This window comes from Odocoileus virginianus, chromosome 12 (assembly GCF_023699985.2).
Source record: "Odocoileus virginianus isolate 20LAN1187 ecotype Illinois chromosome 12, Ovbor_1.2, whole genome shotgun sequence".
NCBI classification, from domain to species: domain Eukaryota; kingdom Metazoa; phylum Chordata; class Mammalia; order Artiodactyla; family Cervidae; genus Odocoileus; species Odocoileus virginianus.
This window is the reverse complement of record NC_069685.1, coordinates 47,331,728-47,351,615: the sequence shown is the minus strand read 5'-3', so window position 1 is coordinate 47,351,615 and position 19,888 is coordinate 47,331,728. Positions and strand designations below refer to the sequence as shown.

Sequence of the window (19,888 nt, the reverse complement as noted above, 5' to 3'; positions counted from 1 at the left end):
CCTCAACGGAACGCCTTGCGATTGGTTGGAGCTCAAGGCCCGCCTTTCTCAGTGAGACGGCCTGAGCTGATGTGAGGCCAGCTCCCAAACAGCCAATCAGTGTGGGAGCTAAGTGTGGTTCGTACTTGCAGCCTGGATCCTTCCGCCGCCGCCGCCGCCCTGGGCGCGGGCTCCTGGAAGGGCGGGTCCTGTTGGCCCAGGGTTAGTGGAGGGTCACGGGGCGTGGAGGAGGGTCTGGTGAGGTTGTTCTGGAAGAAGCCTACACGAACGCAGTCGTGCCAAACGGAAAAAAAAGAGCAGAGCCTGACAGCTTTATCCAGTGTCCTTTCCCTCCTTCTAAGGACCTCCTCCATCAAACTCTTTCCTGGCATCCTAAAAATTTTTAAATCAAAAAACCAAAAGAATCTTGACTACATAAGTAAAAGAACGCTAATAAAAATAAGTGAAAGATTTAAGTTGTCTGATATTGCCAAAAGAAATGCCCAATAGAGACATAATATAGACAGACAAATTCTGAACCCTCAATTCTGAATCTCTCCGTAAGTGTTTATTGAGCTGCTTCTTCCCAGAACTGATGGGCAAGAACCAAGTGCTACTCTGGAGCTTGCTGAAGGCACACCAAGGACTTCTTTTCACAATGTGATTAGCGCTGTGGGTGGGAAAAAAAAAAAAACGGCCGTGGGGTGGAGAATCTGGGCAGTATTTTGAATTGTAACCACCAACAAGGAAATGGGGTAACGAGATGGGGGAAGGTTTCCCAGCAAAGGGTAGCCTCCTGGAGGCCTTTTACTTTGCTCACAGGAGACTGTATAAAAAAGGGAAGGGAAATCGGTGTGTGTGAAAATAAGATTGCTCTGCAAAAATAAAATTTTTTTTAATTTAAAAATAAATTTTAGAAGATTTCTCTCCATCTTTCACACCATCTAGCCCACTCCTTCAACATTTGCGTTGTTGAATACACTAGAGACTGTTTTTCATGAAATTTGGTCCTTTTCCTTGGAAGCCGGGTTTCTGAAGAATGAACTTTGCAAATACATAAGGAGCCAAATCAAGCCAGAGGGTGGAAAGTCACCTCATCTGGTCACCATTTCTTGCCCTGTTAAAAACAAGTCTAGAAAGGAAATCATAGGAAGTCTTGGATGACATGTAGGGCTGGTTAACCTCGGGTTAAATGAGGCTTCTTGTCAGAATACCTCTTTCACCAGAAGCATTCAGCTAACAAGGATTAAGACTGTCTTAAAACCCTGTAGACAGTCAATCTCCCGGTTGTGGATGGTGTTGAGTGACTCAATGTTGTACAGAAAGCACAAGAAAGTGGCCTGGGTCCTCTGTTTGCCGTGAGCCTACAGTGGTAGAGATCAGTGAGCTGTAAGGGGCATTTGTGTTCATGTGTCACATTTCTGCGTGCCTGCCATGTGCCAACACAAGGAGAAAGTTCCCTGCTTTCAAGGAACCTCGTGGCAGTGGGGGAAGACAGAAGATAAAAAAGTAAAACAATTAATAATTAGAATAAGGAACTTCCCTAGTGGTCCAGTGGTTAAGAATCCACCTTGCTATGCAAGGGACGCAGTTTTATTCCTGATCAGGGAACTAAGGTCCCACATGCCTCAGATCAACTAAACCCCTGGGCCGCAACTAGAGAGTCCATGTGTCTGCAAAAAAAGATCCCTTGTGATGCAATGAAGACCCCATGTGCCACAACTGAGACCCAACACAGCCAAATAAATAAAGAAATACTTAAAAAAAAAATCAGAATGGTTTTGTCTTAGACTATGAAGGAAGCAGAATAAAATCATCTGTAGCTGGGCGAAGAGTGGGAGGAAGGTTTACTGAATTGTTGGCTGCCTGGGGAAGGCCTTTTGCAGGGAATGACATGTGAACTAATAACAAATGTCTGTGTCAAGTGATCCCAGAAGTGGTCCAAATTATCCAAAACCAATTTGCCAAAAACCAGTGTGCCAAATAAGCAGTTTACTGGATTTGCAGAAATGGCTAGATGCACCAATTTATCAGAAAACAGACTTTATGAAAAAGTCACTGATAAAATTTCATCCCATTCTCCTGTTCACACTTTTTCTAAAAAAATAAGCCTTGCATCTCCCTAGGCTTCAATGCATGCCTCTTGGAAATTCCCTAGTGGTCCAGTGGTTGTGACTCCATGCTTCCAGTGCAGAGGGCATGGGTTTGATCCCTCGTCAGGGGAACTAGGATCCCACATGTTGCATGTCATGGCATGGCAAAAAATAAAACTTATCATCTTTGTTTACCCGTCCATGATCTGGCTCCCCTTGAAAATGTCAGCTCCACAAGGTCACACCACAACAAATATCCACCCACCTTTCATTTCTTTTATATGTTTGCCCTCCTTCGAGTCAGCTCAGTTCAGTCGCTCAGTCGTGTCTGACTCTTTGCGACCCCATGGACTGCAGCACGCCAGGCCTCCCTGTCCTTTACCAGCTCCCGGAGCTTGCTCAAACTCCTGTCCATCGAGTCGGTGATGCCATCCAACCGTCTCATCCTCTGTTGTCCCCTTCTTCTCCTGCCTTCAATCTTTCCTAGCATCAGGGTCTTCTCCATTGAGTCAGTTCTTTGCATAAGATGGCCAAAGTATTGGAGTTTCAGCTTCAGCATCAGTCCTTCCAATGAATATTCAGGACTGATTTCCTTTAAGATGGACTGGTTGGATCTCCTTGCAGTCCAAGGGACTCTCAAGAGTCTTCACCAACACCAGAGTTCAAAAGCATCAATTCTTCGGCACTCAGCTTTCTTCACTGTCCAACTCTTACATCCATACATGACTACAGGAAAAACCATAGCCTTGACTAGATGGACCTTTGTTGGCAAAGTAATGTCTCTGTTTGTAACATGCTGTCTAGGTTAGTCATAACTTTTCTTCCAAGGAGCAAGCATCTTTTTATTTCATGCCTGCAGTCACCATCTGCAGTGATTTTGGAGACCCCCAAAATAAAGTCTGTCACTGTTTCCACTGTTTCCCCATTTATTTGCCATGAAGTGATGGGACCGGATGCCATGATCTTAGTGTTCTTAATATTGAGTTTTAAGCCAACTTTTTCACTCTTCTCTTTCACTTTCATCAAGCAGCTCTTTACTTCTTCATTTTCTGCCATAAGGGTGGAGTCATCTGCGTATATAAGGTTATTGATATTTCTCCTGGCAATCTTGTTTCCAGCTTGTGCTTCATCCAGCCCGACATTTCACATGATGTACTCTGCATATAAGTTAAATAAGTAGGGTGACAATATACAGCCTTGACGTACTCCTTTCCCAATTCTGAACCACTCTGTTGTTCCTTGTTCAGTTCTAACTGTTGCTTCCTGAACTGCATACAGATTTCTCAGGAGGCAGGCAAGGTGGTCTGGTATTTCCATCTCTTTCAGAATTTTCCACAGTTTGCTGTGATCCACACAGTAAAGGCTTTGGCGTAGTCAAAGCAGAAGTAGATGTTTTTCTGGAACTCTCTTGCTTTCTTGACGATCCAGCAGATGTTGGCAATTTGATCTCTCGTTCCTCTGCTTTTTATAAATCCAGCTTGAACATCTGAAAGTTCATGGTTCACGTACTGTTGAAGCCTGGCTTGGAGAATTTGGGGCATTATTTTGCTAGTGTATGAGATGAGTGCAATTGTGCAGTAGTTTCAGCATTCTTTGGCATTGCTTTTCTTTGGGATTGGAATGAAAACTGACCTTTTCCAGTCCTGTGGCCACTGCTGAGTTTTCCAGATTTGCTGGCATATTGAGTGCAGCACTTTCATAGCATCATCTTTTAGGATTTGAAATAGCTCAACTGGAATTCCATCACCTCCAACAGCGCTGCTCATAGTGATGCTTTCTAATGCCCACTTGCCTTTGCATTCCAGGACGTCTAGCTATAGATGGGTGATCACACCATCATGGTTATTTGGGTCATGAAGATCATTTTTTGTGTAAGTCCTTCTGTGTATTCTTGCCACCCCTTCTTAATATCTTCTGCTTCTGTTAGGTCCATAACATTTCTGTCTTTTATTGTGCCCATCTTTGCATGAAATGTTCTTTTATTATCTCAAATGTTCTTGAAGAGATCTCTAGTCTTTCCCATTCTATTGTTTTCTTCTATTTCTTCTTCAAAATGTATGTCAAATTCAACGTCTCCATGAAAGCTTTCGGTTCTGAAGGAAATTATGAAAAAAGTGTTTACCTGGCACTTTTATATGAGGAAAATACTGCGAAATAATATTATCAATTTCTTAAAAATGTGTCCTTCATCTGATATTAGTCACAGTTTCTGTGGTCACTGTCAGAATAGTGATCTAATCCAACTACAATGCAGTTTAATAAAAATATTTAGGAAAAAGAAATTTTTTAAAAAAATTTAGGAATAGTTATGGAAGTTCCTAATAAATAGCAATGTATTATTTTTAAAATCAGTAATCATAGCAAATAATAATTCTTTGCATGTAGATTTAATTTTCTGGGAACGGAAAATTGTCATGAAAATTTGTAACTAATAAAAAGTAATCAAGATCCTTAAAAAAAAATCAAACAGATTTTATGGTTTCATCTTCCTTTCCTAAAAAATACTTATTTATTTGGCTGCACTGGGTCCTAGTTGCAGCATGCAGGATCTTTAGTTGTGGCACATGGGATCTAGTTCCCTGAACAGGGATCGAACCTGGACCTCCAGCACTGGGTGTGAGGAGTCTTAGCCACTGGACCACCAGGGAAGTCCCAGTCTTCATCTTCTTGAATTAGCTTCAGTGAGTAAGAATATAGTCTTCTGATTTTTCCTTGAATATAGAAAATATGCTTCATTAATAGATTTTCATTCAGTCTATTGAGGAACATCCAGCCAGAGAACCTCGAGTGTTAGCCTTGAGGTTCCTCATCTCATCCTAGCCCCTGCCTCTTGTGTGTGGGGGGCAAGGGTATGCTGTGACTGCCCTGTTCCGTCTCTTAGCTCCTGGCCCATCCAGCTCCTAGGCTTTTGTGTGGATCAAAACCAGTTTGTGGAAGACTGAATTCCATGTCCAAATTATGCCGGTGGAAATCTTCCTTTCTAGACTGCAGGAAAGAGAAGGCTTGAAGGGTAGGGTTCTGCACATGGATGGACCTTTACATACACTATGATCCCTCATATATTTATTCTGTGTATCTTTATGGAGCATCCTCAGGGTGCCAGGTTATGATATTGAACAAATCTGACAAAGCCTTGTGGAGCGAAGATTCTCAAGAGGAGCCAGATCATGGACGGGTAAACAAAGATGTAAGGCTTTGTTTTTTTTTTTTTTTTTTTGCCACACCACGCAGCATGTGGAATCCTAGTTCCCTGACCAGGGATCAAACCCATGCCTCCTGCACTGGAAGTGTGGAGTCTCAATCACTGGACTGCCAGGGACTTTCCAAAGATGATATATTTTAACACTGCAAGCAATAACTGAATACACTCTCCGTATAAACAAGAGGAACACAGAAGAAAAGATTACAGCGTCTTTCAACATCTCTTCTGTGGATCCCATCAGATGACTTTCTCACCATTTACTTACTCCTTTTCCTGGGGAGGATCTTGGACTGTGGCCACATCTTCTTCTCTCCTTTCCCCTGGGTGCTGGAGAGGAGGTGGAGAGGTTGAACTTTGGGCGACCACTTAAGGCACGTCTGGGTACCATTCACCTGATTTCCACAGTCACATGAGTGGGCGTGGATGGTTGAGGCAATCATGCCATGGAGGCCTGAACAAGAACTCCCTTGGCCTGGTAAACTCAGCAAACTTGGCTGAGTCCCCATTTGGAATCACGCTTTCACCTCTTTGCTGGACCAGCCTGGAAGGACCTGCTTTGCATTAGCCGCTGGAAATGGAAATATACCAGCTTCTCAGGCCAGGTCTTCTTTCTTCTTCTTCTTTTCTTTTTCTTTTTTCTTCTTTGAGTCTTACTTCATGACTCCTTTGGTTAGGACTTGGGAAAAATCAGTTTCCTGTTACAGCTTGTTTTCATCTTCTCTGGGCTCCAAGGACTGCCTTAATTTTTTTTTTAAATCAGAATTAAAGCTCTTAATGAGATGTATGGGTCATCTTCTTTTATTTATTCACGGCTACTCCACACAGCATGTGGGATCTTAGTTCCCCAGCCAGGGATTGAACGTGCACCCCCTTGCATTGGAAGCACAGACTCTTAACCACTGGACCTTCAGGGAAGTTCCCAAGGACTGCTTTTCTAATGCAGCAACACATCCCCCTGGTTCTTCCAAAACATCTCTATGCATATATAGACATTTCAGCCCAGTTCAGTCACAGTTGTGCTGACTCTTTGCGACCCCATGGACTGCAGCATGCCAGGCCTCCCTGTACATCATCAACTCCCAGAGTTTACTCAAACTCATGTCCTTTGAGTTGGTGATGTCGTCCAACCATCTCATCCTCTGTCGTCCCCTTCTCCTCCGGCCTTCAATCTTTCCCAGCATCAGGGTCTTTTTAAATGAGTCAGTTCTTTGCATCAGGTGGCCAAAGTATTGGAGTTTCAGCTTCAGCCTCAGTCTTTCCAATGAATATTCAGGACTGATTTTCTTTAGGATAGACTGGTTTGATCTCCTTGCTGTCCAAGAGACTCTCAAGAGTCTTCTCCAACACCACAGTTCAAAAGCATCAATTCCTTGGTGCTCAGCTTCCTTTATAGTCCAACTGTCACATCCATACATGACTGCTGGAAAAACCATAGATTTGACTAGTCGGACCTTTGTTGGCAAAGTAATGTCTCTGCTTTTTAATATGCTGTCTAGGTTAGTCATAACTTTTCTTCCAAGGAGCAAGCATCTTTTAATTTCATGCCTGTAGTCACCATCTGCAGTGATTTTGGAGCCCCCCAAAATAAAGTCTGTCACTGTTTCCACTGTTTCCCCAACTATTTGCCATGAAGTGATGGGACTGGATGCCATGATCTTAGTGTTCTGAATGTTGAGTTTTAAGCCAACTTTTTCACTCTCTTTCACTTCCATCAAGAGGCTCTTCTTCATTTTCTGCCATAAAGTTGGTGTCATCTGCATATCTGAGATTATTGATATTTCTCCTGGCCATCTTGATTCCAGCTTGTGCTTCATCCAACCCAGTGTTTCTCATGATGTACTCTGCATAGAAGTTAAATAAGTAGAGTGACAATACAGCCTTGATATACTCCTTTCCCTATTTGGAACCAGTCTGTTGTTCCTTGTCCAGTTCTAACTGTTGCTTCCTGACCAGCATACAGATTTCTCAAGAGGCAGGTCAGGTGGTCTGGTATTCCCATCTCTTTAAGAATATAGACATTTAGAGATGTATAACTACAGATACCTATATTTATATAGAAGTATATAGACCTACGGGACTTCCCTGGTGGCTCAGATGGTAAAGAATCTGCCTGCAATGCAGCAGACTTGGGTTTAATTCCTGAGTCGGGAAGAGTCCCTGGAGAAGGGAAAGGCATCCCACTCCATACACACACACACACACACACACACACACACACACACACACATACACGGGCTTCCCAAGTGGTACTAGTGGTAAAGAACCCATCTGCCAATGTAGAATGCATAAGAGATCCAGGTTGGGTGTTCGATCCCTGGGTCAGGAAAATCCCCTGGAGGAGGGCATGGCAACCCCCTCCAGTATTCTTGCCTGGAGAATCCCATGGACAGAGGAACCTGGTAGGCCACAGTCCATGGGGTAACACAGAGTTGGACATGACTGAAGTGAGTTATCAGGCACGCAGCACACACACACATGTATATGAATAGAGATAAGTAAATGACCAGACAGTCATCCAGTGGAATCCATGGAGATGTCGAAAGATGCTGTGATCTTGGGTGCTGTGTTCCTATCCATGATATGTATATACAGTCCCCTCTTTTTTCAGCAGCTCCACGTTTCTGCCAATATCTGCCTAACAGGTCTCTCTGCTTGCACTCCATCCTGCCCCCCAAACCCACCCCTATTCACTCTGTGACCACAGAACAGACAGAAAAATCCTTTGGAACTGTAGATCCCTCTCCTACTCAGCACTTTCCAAGTGGCTTCTGATTGCACTTTGAATAAAATCTGAAGTCCTTACCCTAGAGCCTCCCAAGGCCCTATATGGTCACTACCTTTTGACTGTGCCAAGCATGCCTCAGGGCCTTTGCATTTGTTATGCCCTCTGTCTGGGAGATTCTTCCCGAAGATCGGCAGATGAAGAATCTTCAGTTCTCATCCTCTTTGTCCTTGTGGAATCCTGAGACACAGGAGCTGTGACAGAGGGGGTCCTGACTTGGGGATCTGACTTTCCTTAGTTATTACTGATGGCTTCATATGATCTAGACTAGGGGGTCCCCCAACTTCTGGTGATCTGAGGTAGAACTGATGCAATAATAGAAATAAAGTACATAATAAATGCAATGCGCTTGAATCATCCTGTAGCCACTCCCCTGACACTTCACCATCCATGGAAAAATGGTCTTCCATGAAACTGGTCCCTGGTGCCAAAAAGGTTGGGGTCCCCTGGTCTAGACTATCGCACATGGAAGTACCAAAATGAACAGAAACCTCTCAGAGTGAAAAGTGAAAGTGATACGAGAAACATGAAATTCAAGAGAAACATGAAATTCATATTTCAGAAACATGCGCTTTCCTCTGATAATCTTGGCTCGTATGTCAAGTTGGATGCCACTTCTCTTCCAGATCATCGGAGTTTTTTGCAAATACTCATGCCTTTCACATGAAACTGCTTTCAACATATTCCAGAGGACTCAATATTGTCACATAACTTATTCTATTGGTTAAAGGTCAAGTGTATAATAGTGAGAACTTTGAAACATGGAAAATCTACTTGAACACATTCCACAGTCGGAAAAATAAAAATGAACACAGGTGAACTTAAGGGGAAACAGGGGAAATTCCAAAGCAGTGACTGGAAGGTCAGCCCTCTGAGAATAAGATAAGTGCATTTCGTCTGGCAAATGTCTATATTCTTTCTTTCTTTTTTTTGAAGCAGCTAGAATAGCCTGGAGAAGCACAGGTCAGGAGTGTGGTGTATAAATAGTATCCATCTGAATCCTTAAATCAAACACAAGCAACTGATGGGACTTCCCTGGTGGTCCAGTGGTTAAGAACCCACCTGGCAATGCAGAGGACATGGGTTGGATTCCTGGCCCAGGGAACTGAGATTCTACATGACACTGGGCAACTAAACCCATGTGCCACAACTACTGAGCCTGAGACCTAGAGTCTGGGTTCTGCAACAAGAGAAGCCATCGCAATGTGAAGTCCTCGCATCACAACTAGAGAGTCGGCCCTGCTCACCCGAACTAGAGAAAGTCCGCACATAGCAACTATGAGCCAGTGCAGCCAAAAAAGAGAAAAGAAAGCAACTGGTAAGATGGGGAAGATGGGAATTTCAGAGACCCAAGAGGGGTTACCCACAGATAGTTTAAGATTCTTGGTAAAGGAAAGCCCTTCCAGCTCTCTTCCCATTTTATTTATTTTTTAACTTAATTTTTATTTTACATTGACGTATAGCTGATTTACGATGTTGTATTTCAGCTAGTGGTTCAGTTATACATATACATATATTCCTTCTTTCTCAGATTCTTTTCCCATATAGGTTGTTACCAAATATTGAGCAGAGTTCCCTAGGCTCTACAGTAGGTCCTTGTTGATTTTCTATTTTCTATATAGTAGTGTGTATACAGTAATCCCAAATACCTAATTTATCCCTTTCCTCTTTGTTCCCATTTTAGATGGGAAGAACTTTCTTGAATCTCTTCATTTCCCCCACTCCCTTCTAAGCTTGTTAAGAAGCTTCCCTGGTGGTTCAGTGGTTAAGACCCGTGCTTCCAATGTAGGGGGAGCAGGGTCGATCCCTGGTAGGTGAACTAATCCCACATACCACACAGTGTGGCCAAAAAATAAAAATATAAATAAATTTTAAAAATTCAAAAAAAATAGTATGAGGCAGCAAGGAGGGGCCTGAAAAGGCACAACCAAGGTGTGTCTGGGAGACAGTCAAGGTGAGGACAAATAGCCAGTTACTTTGACTGTAGTTTACTTCTCACTTGGCTTCCCCTACAGGTCCTGTGCCTCTAAGGGGTGGGGGTGGGGGTGGGGGTGGGGGGGTGGCTCTGAGCTGAAAGAAATAAGAATGAACCAAGTAGCTGTCAGGTATATCAATCCAGCCCCCCTCTGGCTTCATGACAAATGGTGAACCTACATGTGAAGCTCTGGAATTCCACTCCCCAAGAGGGCTGTGTGCATGCTAGATGGCTTCAGTGTTGTCTGATGCATTGTGATTCTATGGACTGTAGCCCACAAGGCTCCTCTGTCCATGGGATTCTCCAGCAAGAATACTGGAGTGGGTAACCATCTCCTACTCTAGGGAATCTTCCCAACCCAGGGATTGAACCTGCATCTCTTATGTCTCCTTCATTGGCAGGCAGGTTCTTTACCACTAGTGCCATCTGGGAAACCCCCATAAGGTCTGCTGCTGCTGCTGCTAGGTTGCATCAGTCATGTCCGACTCTGTACGACCCCACAGACGGCAGCCCACCAGGCTCCTCCGTCCCGGGGATTCTCCAGGCAAGAATACTGGAGTGGGTTGCCATTGCCTTCTCTGCCCATAAAGGCTAGGTCTATGCTTTACACATAGTGTAAAGTGTCACATAGTGACCCCCAACCCTTGCCCTTGCTAGCCAACACCAGTTACTTGCTGGACATTTCTGAATGAATGAATGAACATTTCTTAAGCTCCTACTATGGATCAGACTCTGGGGACCCTGTGGAGACCAGTTAGACAGGGAGTTTGCTCCCGTGGGATCTGCAGTCTAGTGTTAAAGGGATGAACATGTAAACAAGAGTCCCTCCAAGATGAGCTTTCTGAGTTGAGATGGACTCCCACCCTTCTCTGGGCTCCCCTGGTGGATCAGACGGTAAAGAATCCACCTGCAATGCGGGAGACCTGGGTTCGATCCCTGGGTTGGGAAGATCCCCTGGAGGAGGGAATGGCAACCCACTCCAGTATTCTCGCCTGGGAAATCCTACGGACAGCAGAGCCTGGTGGGCTACAGTCTGTAGGGTCACAAAGAGTTGGACATGACTCAAGTGACTTAGCACAGATGCAGCTGCCTTCACAAAGGAGGTGACTTGCAGACAGAGCTAGAATTGGCCCCAGAACTTGGAGGTCAGGGGAAGGGGACATTCTGGAAGTTGTGTTAACATAGTAAATACTCTGTTCTAAGCTAGCACCTATGTTTATGTCGTGATTGGGAGATGGGAGCTATTTAAGATTAAGTGGTGGAGGGAGGGGGTTGCTTCCTAAAATGCCAGCACTGCAAAAAACTGTTACTTGGGAGAAGCTGACTGGGTTGTTGTCAGAATAAATAATGAGGAATATGGGAATGTCCCCAGAACAGTGCCAAGGTGCAGTAAGAGTACAGCAAATGAAACTTCAAAATAACTCCCACCACAGGTTTCCCTGGTAGTCCAGTGGTTGAGGGCCTGCCTTGCAATTCAGGGGACATGAGTTCCAAAGCAGGTGGTGGTGGGAGGGCAGGATCCCCTTGCTGGGCAACTAGGCCGGTGCACCACAACTACTGAAGCCCACACACCCTGGGGCCTGTGCTCCACAAGAGAAACCACTGAAGTGAAAAGATTACATGCTAGAAAGGGCCCACGGGCAGCAACGAAGGCCCAGCGCAGTAAAAAAAAAAAAAAAAAGATCCTATGGCAGTTTCCTCTCCATCTCCATAGCAATCATCATCTCTTGAAACATCACCTTAATCAGTCCTCCTGCTTATACCCTTGCTTCCTGAAGACTATTCTCAATGCTGCAGCCAGACTCCTATGACAGTCAGAGTATGTCCTTCTGCTCACAACCTTTCAATGGTCTCGTGTCACCCCAGGTAAAAGCCAAAATCGTCATTGGTCTCCAGGAACCCACCTGAGCTTCTGCTCTTCCTTCATTGACCTTGTCTTCTACTCTAGGTCTCAAGTGAAAAGACACTGGCCTCTCAGCTAGTTCACGAACCACATCCAACCCTCTCCTGCCTCAGGACCTTAGCACCTGCTGTTCCCTCGGCCTGGAAACTTTCCTCCAGGTTACTAAGTAGCTCACTCCTACCTCAAGTTATTGATATAATAACCTGTTTAATGGGACCTTTCCTGACAACCTTTTTCAAATAGAAACACTCCTCCCATGTTTTCTACCCTTCCCTGATTTTTCATAGCACTTATTACCTTTTATTACGTGATTAATATTATATTACTATTTTTTATGTATGATACTCATTGGTAAACTGTTTTTTATTGTACGTATTATACTATATATGACATTTATATAATGTATTTGTTGATTGACCCCGCTCCTCCCCACACCTGTCCCCCACCCCCTTATCTCTTGTTGACTGAGGGCAGGAATTACGCTTCCCTCGGTGATGTGTCTGCAAAGCCTGCACAGTGCCCGGTACCCGGCAGGCGCTCGGTAAATACGGGTAGGACCAAAAAAAAAAAAAAAAAAAAATCAATCGTGAACGAAAGAACACATGAACCAGCCTGCGGTCTCTACCTCCACTTCGGGCCCTGGTTTAACCCCCTCGCGCTCCAGGTGAGGCTGGGGAGCCCAGCCCAACGCGCCTGCGCAGCACCACCTGGTGGGCGCGCGCGGGTTGTAGTCCCGGAGCGGCGGCGGCACTCCTTTTCGAGGCGCGGCGCCCGCGGAAGGTTACATTCGGGAGAGGCGGTACCTTCGAAGCGCGGGGGCTTTGGGGGGCGGGGGCTTCGGGGGGCGGGGCTCGCTGGGAGTCCGGGCGGGGCGGCTGCTCCGCGTGCAGTTGCTCCACTTCTGCCTCGCCGCTCACCGGAGGTCCAGCTCCCCGGCCTCTGCTGCCGCCGCCGGCTCGGTCCCCAGCCCAGTCCCGGTCCCCCGCACAGCCCCGGCCTTCCCCGCCGCAGCCATGTCCAAGGCACCGCGGACCGGGCGGGAGGAGATCCTGGAGTGCCAGGTGATGTGGGAGCCTGACAGCAAGAGGAACACGCAGATGGACCGCTTCCGGGCGGCCGTGGGCGCCGCCTGCGGCCTGGCACTGGGTGAGTGCGGGGCGCGCGTCCCGGGGGGCTCCCCGGCCGCCTCTTGGCTGGACCAGGGGCTTCCAGAAATCGGGCTCCTCCCTTGGCCGTCCGAGGGACCACTTGGCAGAGAGACACTCCTCCTGGAGTCCCGGGAGCCCCCTTTTCCTGGACTTTGGGGTCAGGGCCCCTCTTAGTTGTTAGAATGGTCTCCTGATTTTCATCTTCCCGCCTTTGGGGGTTGGAGGAGCCACTGGACAGGGGCGCCCCCTCCCTAGAGGGTGGGACATCTTCTGACTGTGGGGTTTTGCCCGCGTGTCTGTGCGGGGTGTCACTTCCTCTCTTTTCAGGGGACCAGTCTCCTCTTCTCTGCAGTATCCATCTCCCTGGTAGGGTAGCCCCTCTGGTCTTGGAACCCCAGTGGACCGAGTGATCCCTTGTTAGGCATTCCTGCCTGTGAGGAGTGCTCCCTGGAGTCTTACCCTCCCATCCCCAGTCTCATCTGTCTCTCTGACCCAGGTCTTCTTTGACCCTTAGCTCTTCCCTTCTGTTGAAGGGTGGGTCACTTGCCAGCCACATTACCTGCTGCTGACCTATCACGGTGCCCCCTCCCCCCACCCCTCCAGGCTGACACTGCTAGAGGCCAGCCTGGATTCTGGGCATCGAGGAGATGGATGATGCTCAGGCAGGAGGCTGTCTCTGGGATTGGGGTGGAATTCCTTTCCCTTTCGTGTTAACACTCCCAGCCCCAAACCAAACCTAGCCCAGGACCCCCCTTCCAGCTCCCTCCCTGTTCTCAGGACCCACCTGGGTGAGATGGCCCTTTTCTGAATCAGAAGCTTCTCCCCAGCTCTCTACCTGTCTGTCCACCTACTTCCTGCATCCTCCCTTCAGCGATTTTCATCTCATTGTGACCCTTTCCCCCTCTTCTCGCCCCTCTGCTGGCTACAGGGACTCCTGTTTCTGTTGGTGGCATCACTGTCCTCAGGGAGCCCCCGCAGGAATGGAGACTTGGGTTGTCTGCCTTCCAGCCTGGTCCCCTTCCCACGCCAGTGCCCGCATCTCCCTGGGGGCCCTGGTTTCCTCTTCCGTGAACACTGGCTGGTTTTCCTCCTTCCTGCTTCTCTGCTCTTCTGTACCTGCTGCCTGCGGGCTTTGTCTGAGCAGCCTTGACAGGAAGGTCTGGTTGGTCACACCTGGGCCCTGAGGCTCACAATGGCTCCTTGTTGGCCGTGGATTTGCACATCCTGCCGCCTGGCAGCTTCCGTGTCCTCCACAGCGCGGTGGGCATCAGAGCATCCACAGGTAGCCCCTTCCCTTGCTCACCCAGCTCCCTCCCTCTCCCGGCTGCCTGCTCCCTAGAGACAGGTGTGGCTTATTACTCTCCAGGCCTTCTTTCCAGGTAACAGTTGGTAAGTTAATGTGTGTTGGACTGGGGGGCAGAGTTGTTTCTTTTTGGTTATACCGCATGGCTTCTGGGATCTTAGTTCCCCCACCAGGGGTTGAACCTGGGCCCTCGGCAGTGAGAGCACGGAGTCCCAACCACTGGACCGCCAGGAAACTCCCTGGGGCACAGACCTGATTCCCACCAAGAGCCAGGAGTGGAACCACATCCTCCTTTTGTGTTTCCTTGCCTTGATTCCATGTCTTTTTTCTTCTGCCAGCTGTTCTCCCTGACACTTTACAAAATGATTTCACAGAAGGGCAGTCTTGTGAGATGCGTGAGGCTGAGCTGTCATCCGACTGTCGGGATTCTGAACTAGCTCTGCCACTTACTGGTTGTGTGGTCAGAGAGAAGTCACCGGATCTCCTGAGCCTTGGTTTCCTCATCTGTAAAATGGGCATAATGAGAGGACCAACATCATTGGGTGGGCGTGAGGGCGATCAGGCTGAGCGCTCTGCCACACCTGGCCAGTGGGGGTGGCTGAGCAGACACTGGCAGGCACCAGTTGCCCCTGGACTGCCTGCCCAACTCCTGTCTGCCCTTCAAGGCTGGGACTGGTGGCCTGCTGGCGAGGGTGAACCTGCAGACTTAGTTTGAGCTTCTCACACTGAGTTGCAGTCTCCTTGAGAGACTGCATAGGAAAAGCAAGAGTTCCAGCTTCTTTGATAAACCCACCAGCCCGTGATGATGGGTTCGTGTCCCCACAGGTGGCATCAGCTGAGCTGAGTGGGGCTCCTCTCTTGGTCTGGGAGTGCTTTAGACCTTTTTTTTTTTTTCTCTTCCTCCTCTTCTACTCTTGATGGTCAACCCACCCTGCCTTCTCTCCTTTCCACAGGCCTGGCCCTGGACATTTTGGGCTTTGCTTTAGGAGCCAACTCAAATGCTGTCTTCTCTGATTATTCTCTTTGACCACTTTCTTTTCCTCTGTCTCCAATTGCATATAATTTGGACTTTTAACCTGTCTTGCTTTTTCGTTTACTTGTGAGCATGTTTTTTTTTTGGTCTGTGAGGCATGCGGGATCTTCGTTCCCTGACCAGGGATTGAACCTGTGCCCCCTGCAGTGGAAGTATGGAGTCCTACCCACTGGACCACTAGGGAATCCCCTATTTGTGAGCCTTTTTATTTGCTTAAAGACAGCACCCCTTGAACTTGTGTTGTCTGTGCCATCAGCAGTGGCTGGTGTGTGGCTGGTAGGCAGCACCGAGCAATGCTCTTGTCTGGATGCAGGGAGAGAGCAAGGTATGTGTCCTCACGGGCTGGCTCAGCCCTACTGCAACCCTGAGATGGGATGAATGGGGGGGCATTCCCCAGCTCCCCCAAGACCACTGTCAGCGGGAGGATTCTATCCTTGTGTTTTGGAGGGGCAGGGCCTCCCTGGAACTATGCAGTCTCTTCCAGGACCAGAACCGTAGGTTGGTTGGCCCTTGTCATGGCTTCCAGCAGAGTTCATCTGGGAATCCACAGCATGCCCACCTAGACCTTGGGGGTGGCCTGCAGCCCCGGCCTATGACACTTGGCCTTGTTTGCAAGGCCCCAGGGGGCATACTACATGTACCAGCTCTCAGTCATTAGGGGAGTGCCACCAGCTTTATGGTACACATTACTTTTTGCTTTTTATACACAGCCATTAAAAAATATATATGTTTATTTGACTGTGCTAGGTCTTTTAGCTGCAGCACATGGGGTCTTTGATCTGTGTTGCAGCAGGTGGGATCTAGTTCCTTGACCAGCAGTCAGACTCTGCCCCCTTGCATTGGGAGCCCGGAGCCTTTAGCCACTGGACCACCAGGAAAGTCCCAGTACACGCTGTTCTGGAGTACTGGGCCAAGCGTCTTTACATCACAAACTGCAACTCGTCTCTGCATGCCAGCATCTGGGGGAAAACTGGCCAACACAAAGAAGGCTTGGTCTCCATTCTCAAACAGCTCAAGTGTCCTAGTGGGGAGAAGGCTCTCACAAAGGTAGCAGTGCTGAGCAGCGGGTATAGGGGCATGTGCCGCCCACCTTCTGAGCTCTGGGGCTATTAGGATGCTGCTAAAGGGGGCTGACAGGACCTTGAGCTGAGATGTGAAAGGTGTAGGCGGGTCAGCATTCTCACAGGTGGGGAGGTGAAGCTGCAGGCGGGGCTTACAAACTCAGATGTCTGCAGGGACCAGGCAGGTGATATTAATAAACAGTGAATGTTTAGTGAGCCCTTCCTACATGCCAGGCCTCATTTGGGAACTTTACATGGATTAACGAACTTAATCCTCAGTAACCTGGCCAGATAGATGGGGCTTTCATCAAGTTTCCCAGCTGAGAAACTGGAGGGTCAGAGTCTTGGCTGAGGTCTCACAGCTGTGAGCAGTAGGGCTGGAGTCAGTGCCCTGAACTGCAGTATCAGGTTGCCTCTCGCAAGTGTGTGAAGGGCTGGGTGGCCAGCTGTTACCTGCTTTAGCTGTTTGTCACCATGTTGTGTGACTGCTACCTGTTGCTTCTCTGCGAATCACCCCAGGACTTAGTGATGTAAAATGACAGTAGTTATTTAGTATCTCTCAGTTTCCATGGGCCAGGCTTCTGGGAGGGGCTTAGTTGGACAGTTCTAGCTCTGGGTCTCCTGAGGCTGCATCTATCTGTTCTCATCTGAAGGCTGGACCGAGACTAGCAGCCACACTATTCAGGGGCTGGCTCGTGTGGCAGTGAGTCATTGCTTGTTGTGGGCAGGGGGCCTCCTTTACTTGCCACCTAGGACTGCTTGAGTGTCCTGCCAACGTGGCCACTGGCTTCTTGCAGAGCAGATGATCATGACAGCAAGAACTGCAGTGTCCTATGACCTTCTGACCCAGCCTCACAAGGCACTCGGTCATTTCTGTAACAGCTGGTTGGTTCTTCAGATCAGCCCAGCTCAGCCGGGGGCAGGGAGGGGACACCTGTTGGCCGGCTCCCACAATCAAGATACCCTCTCTTCTCGGGAGAAGTCAGAAATTCTGACTTTCATTCGGAAACCCAAATTTAGTATCAGCTGGTTCTGTTTCTTTCTGAGCATCGTGCAGACTGAATGAGACGTGCCTGTGATTGGTCACCCATGTGTCTGGATTGCAGCCTCTGAGCCCAGGTTGGGGTGTATGTGTGCGAACAGAAACCCCAGAGTCCCTGCTTTTCTGGAGAGTTGTGGGCAGTGGGAGAATTTGGGCACACACTCCACCCACTTCTCCATGGGTCCTCGTGAAGTTGAGATACCTTGTAACTTCTAGCTCCTGGGTTGGCAGGCTGGTTACATTTCTCCACCCTGCTAGATACTGTTGAGGATGCAGTTTGTTATGGGCTCTCAAGGTCTTCAGGGGAGGCCTGTGTTTCAAGCTCCTGCTCCATCTCTTTTGTCAGCCTGGGGCAGGTTTTGGTGCCAGAGCTCTTTGCAATTTCTGAGGACCAAGGTGATTTAAAAAAAAAAAAGCCTGGGAGAGGGAGGACCTGCAGGTCCTGTTTGTCTAGTGCAGTTTCCTCCAGGCCTTCCAGAGGCTTTGCTGCCAGAGAAGTGCCCTGGGCCTGGCACTGCTTCCCTTGGCGGGGAGCATGGCAGTAGGCTCCTGCGAACACATGCTTGTTTACCCCTGTCTCCTTGTCTGAGCCCATGCGGTGCGGTCAGGAGGCCACGAGTGATGTGTCACGAGTGATGCTCAGGGTCACATGTTTGGGCCCTCCTCTCTGACAAGCACTGTTCTTAGTGCATTCTCTGCTTTGACTCACGCGGTCCTTGCAGTGACCCCATGATAAGTACCATTATCTTAAGGTAGAGACGGAGGCCCAGAGAAGATTAATGACTTGGATGACATCAGCCAGTTTAGAGAGTGACAGGACTTGCACACGGGTGGTCGGCCCTGAAGCCAGTGTCTGAGCAGCGTGCTCTCTGCCATTGTCCCCGTGTCACAGGTGAGGATGCTGAGGCTCAGAGAGGTGAAGCAGCCAGCCCAGGGTTGCTGTCTAGTAAGTGACAAGAGCTGGGGTTCGAAGCCAGTCATCCAGCCCGGCCCCAGGGGGGGCAGGTTAACCCTGCGCTGTCATGGGAGGACCCGGGGCCGTCTCCAGCCAGTTTCCAGATGACACTCGAGAGAAACAGTCCCAGAGAGACAGCATGGGCCACCTGAGGTCCCCAGGCACCATGTTGAGAGTCAGGGCTGGCTCCAGGCTTCCAGATGCACCATTCCTGGTGTCTTTCCCTGTCAGCGTGGTCGACCTGGCCTGTAGCTCCTGGCTTGAGTAGATATAGGGCAGGGCTTGGGGGAGGTTCTCTTGTAGGGTTTGGAAGAAGGGCAGGCATCACTGTTGGGAAACCAGCTTCTCTTTCTTCAACTCAGAGCTCTAAGACCCCCCTCTCCCCTCATCACGGCTGTGCTGACTCTTCCCACTTTGTCCCAATCTCTGCTGCCAGAGATGCCCCGTGGTTTGGGCTCTTGGCTTCCTCCCTGGTCCTAGCCCCCAGCCCCTGCCGCCCTGGCTCTCAGCGATTGCTGTCTTCCTCTGGCTCCCATGTCCAGCATGACTGAGAACAAATACTGGATGCTGGGACTTCCCTGGTGGTCCAGTGGCTAGGACTGAGCTTCCAATGCAGGGGGCTCAGGTTTGATCCCTGGTCAGGGTACTAGATCCCACAGGCCGTAACTAAGATGCGGTGCAGCAAAAAAAAAAAAAAAAACTCTTAAAAAAAAAAATTCCTGGATGCCACATGGAGGAGGGACACTGCTAAGGGCAGGGATCACTATGTCTCATCCTCTGGATGACCCCCCAGTGAGGATGATGAAAACTGTAGTTGAGTGATGGAATGAGAGAACTTGACATGTTAGTCAGCTTCCTGCTGAACTGTTATCATCCCTGGGAGCACCAGTGGATCAATTTTAAGTCCTGTTGAAAACATACTGAGATTAAAAAAGCCCAAAGAGGGGACAGGACTTTCCTGTGGTCCCAGGATTAGAACCTGCTGAGAAGAATGTGCCTCCATTTGTGTAAAAGTGGGAGGCAGAGGGATGTATTTGCTGATGCATAAAATCTGCAAAGTCACACCCAAAAAAATCTCTTTCACTGGTTACCTGTGGACCAGAAAAGTTAGAGGGTTGTGGGGGTTAGAGAGAGGGAGGCTTTTTTTTTTTTTTTTAAACCATGTAATCTTTTATTTACTTTGTAATTTTGAATCCTGTGAATGTAGCGCTTACTCAGAAATCAAAATAAATAAATAATACAAAAAAATCCCCATAGCGTTGTCTTGGTGTAAAGAGTCATTGGCAGGCTTCCAGTTTTGGACTGAACTTTCAAATCTATTGAACATAGGTTTTCTGAGTTTGTATAGTATAATAATGTGCTAGGTCATTTTAGTCATGTCCGATTCTTTATGACTCTATGGACTATAGGTT

At 48.1% G+C, this 19,888-nt stretch overlaps 1 protein-coding gene across 2 annotated transcripts in view; it reads left to right on the top strand.

The window, feature by feature from the left end:
- Window positions 1-12,775: 12,775 nt before the first annotated feature.
- The window catches only part of AACS (acetoacetyl-CoA synthetase), a 52,947-nt gene continuing 45,834 nt past the window's right edge, over window positions 12,776-19,888 (top strand). For both annotated transcript variants that reach the window (XM_070475085.1, XM_020883527.2), the window contains exon 1: window positions 12,776-13,080. In XM_070475085.1, coding sequence (XP_070331186.1) covers window positions 12,948-13,080 — 133 coding nt within the window. In that variant the 5' untranslated portion in view covers window positions 12,776-12,947. The remainder of the gene's footprint in view (window positions 13,081-19,888) is intronic.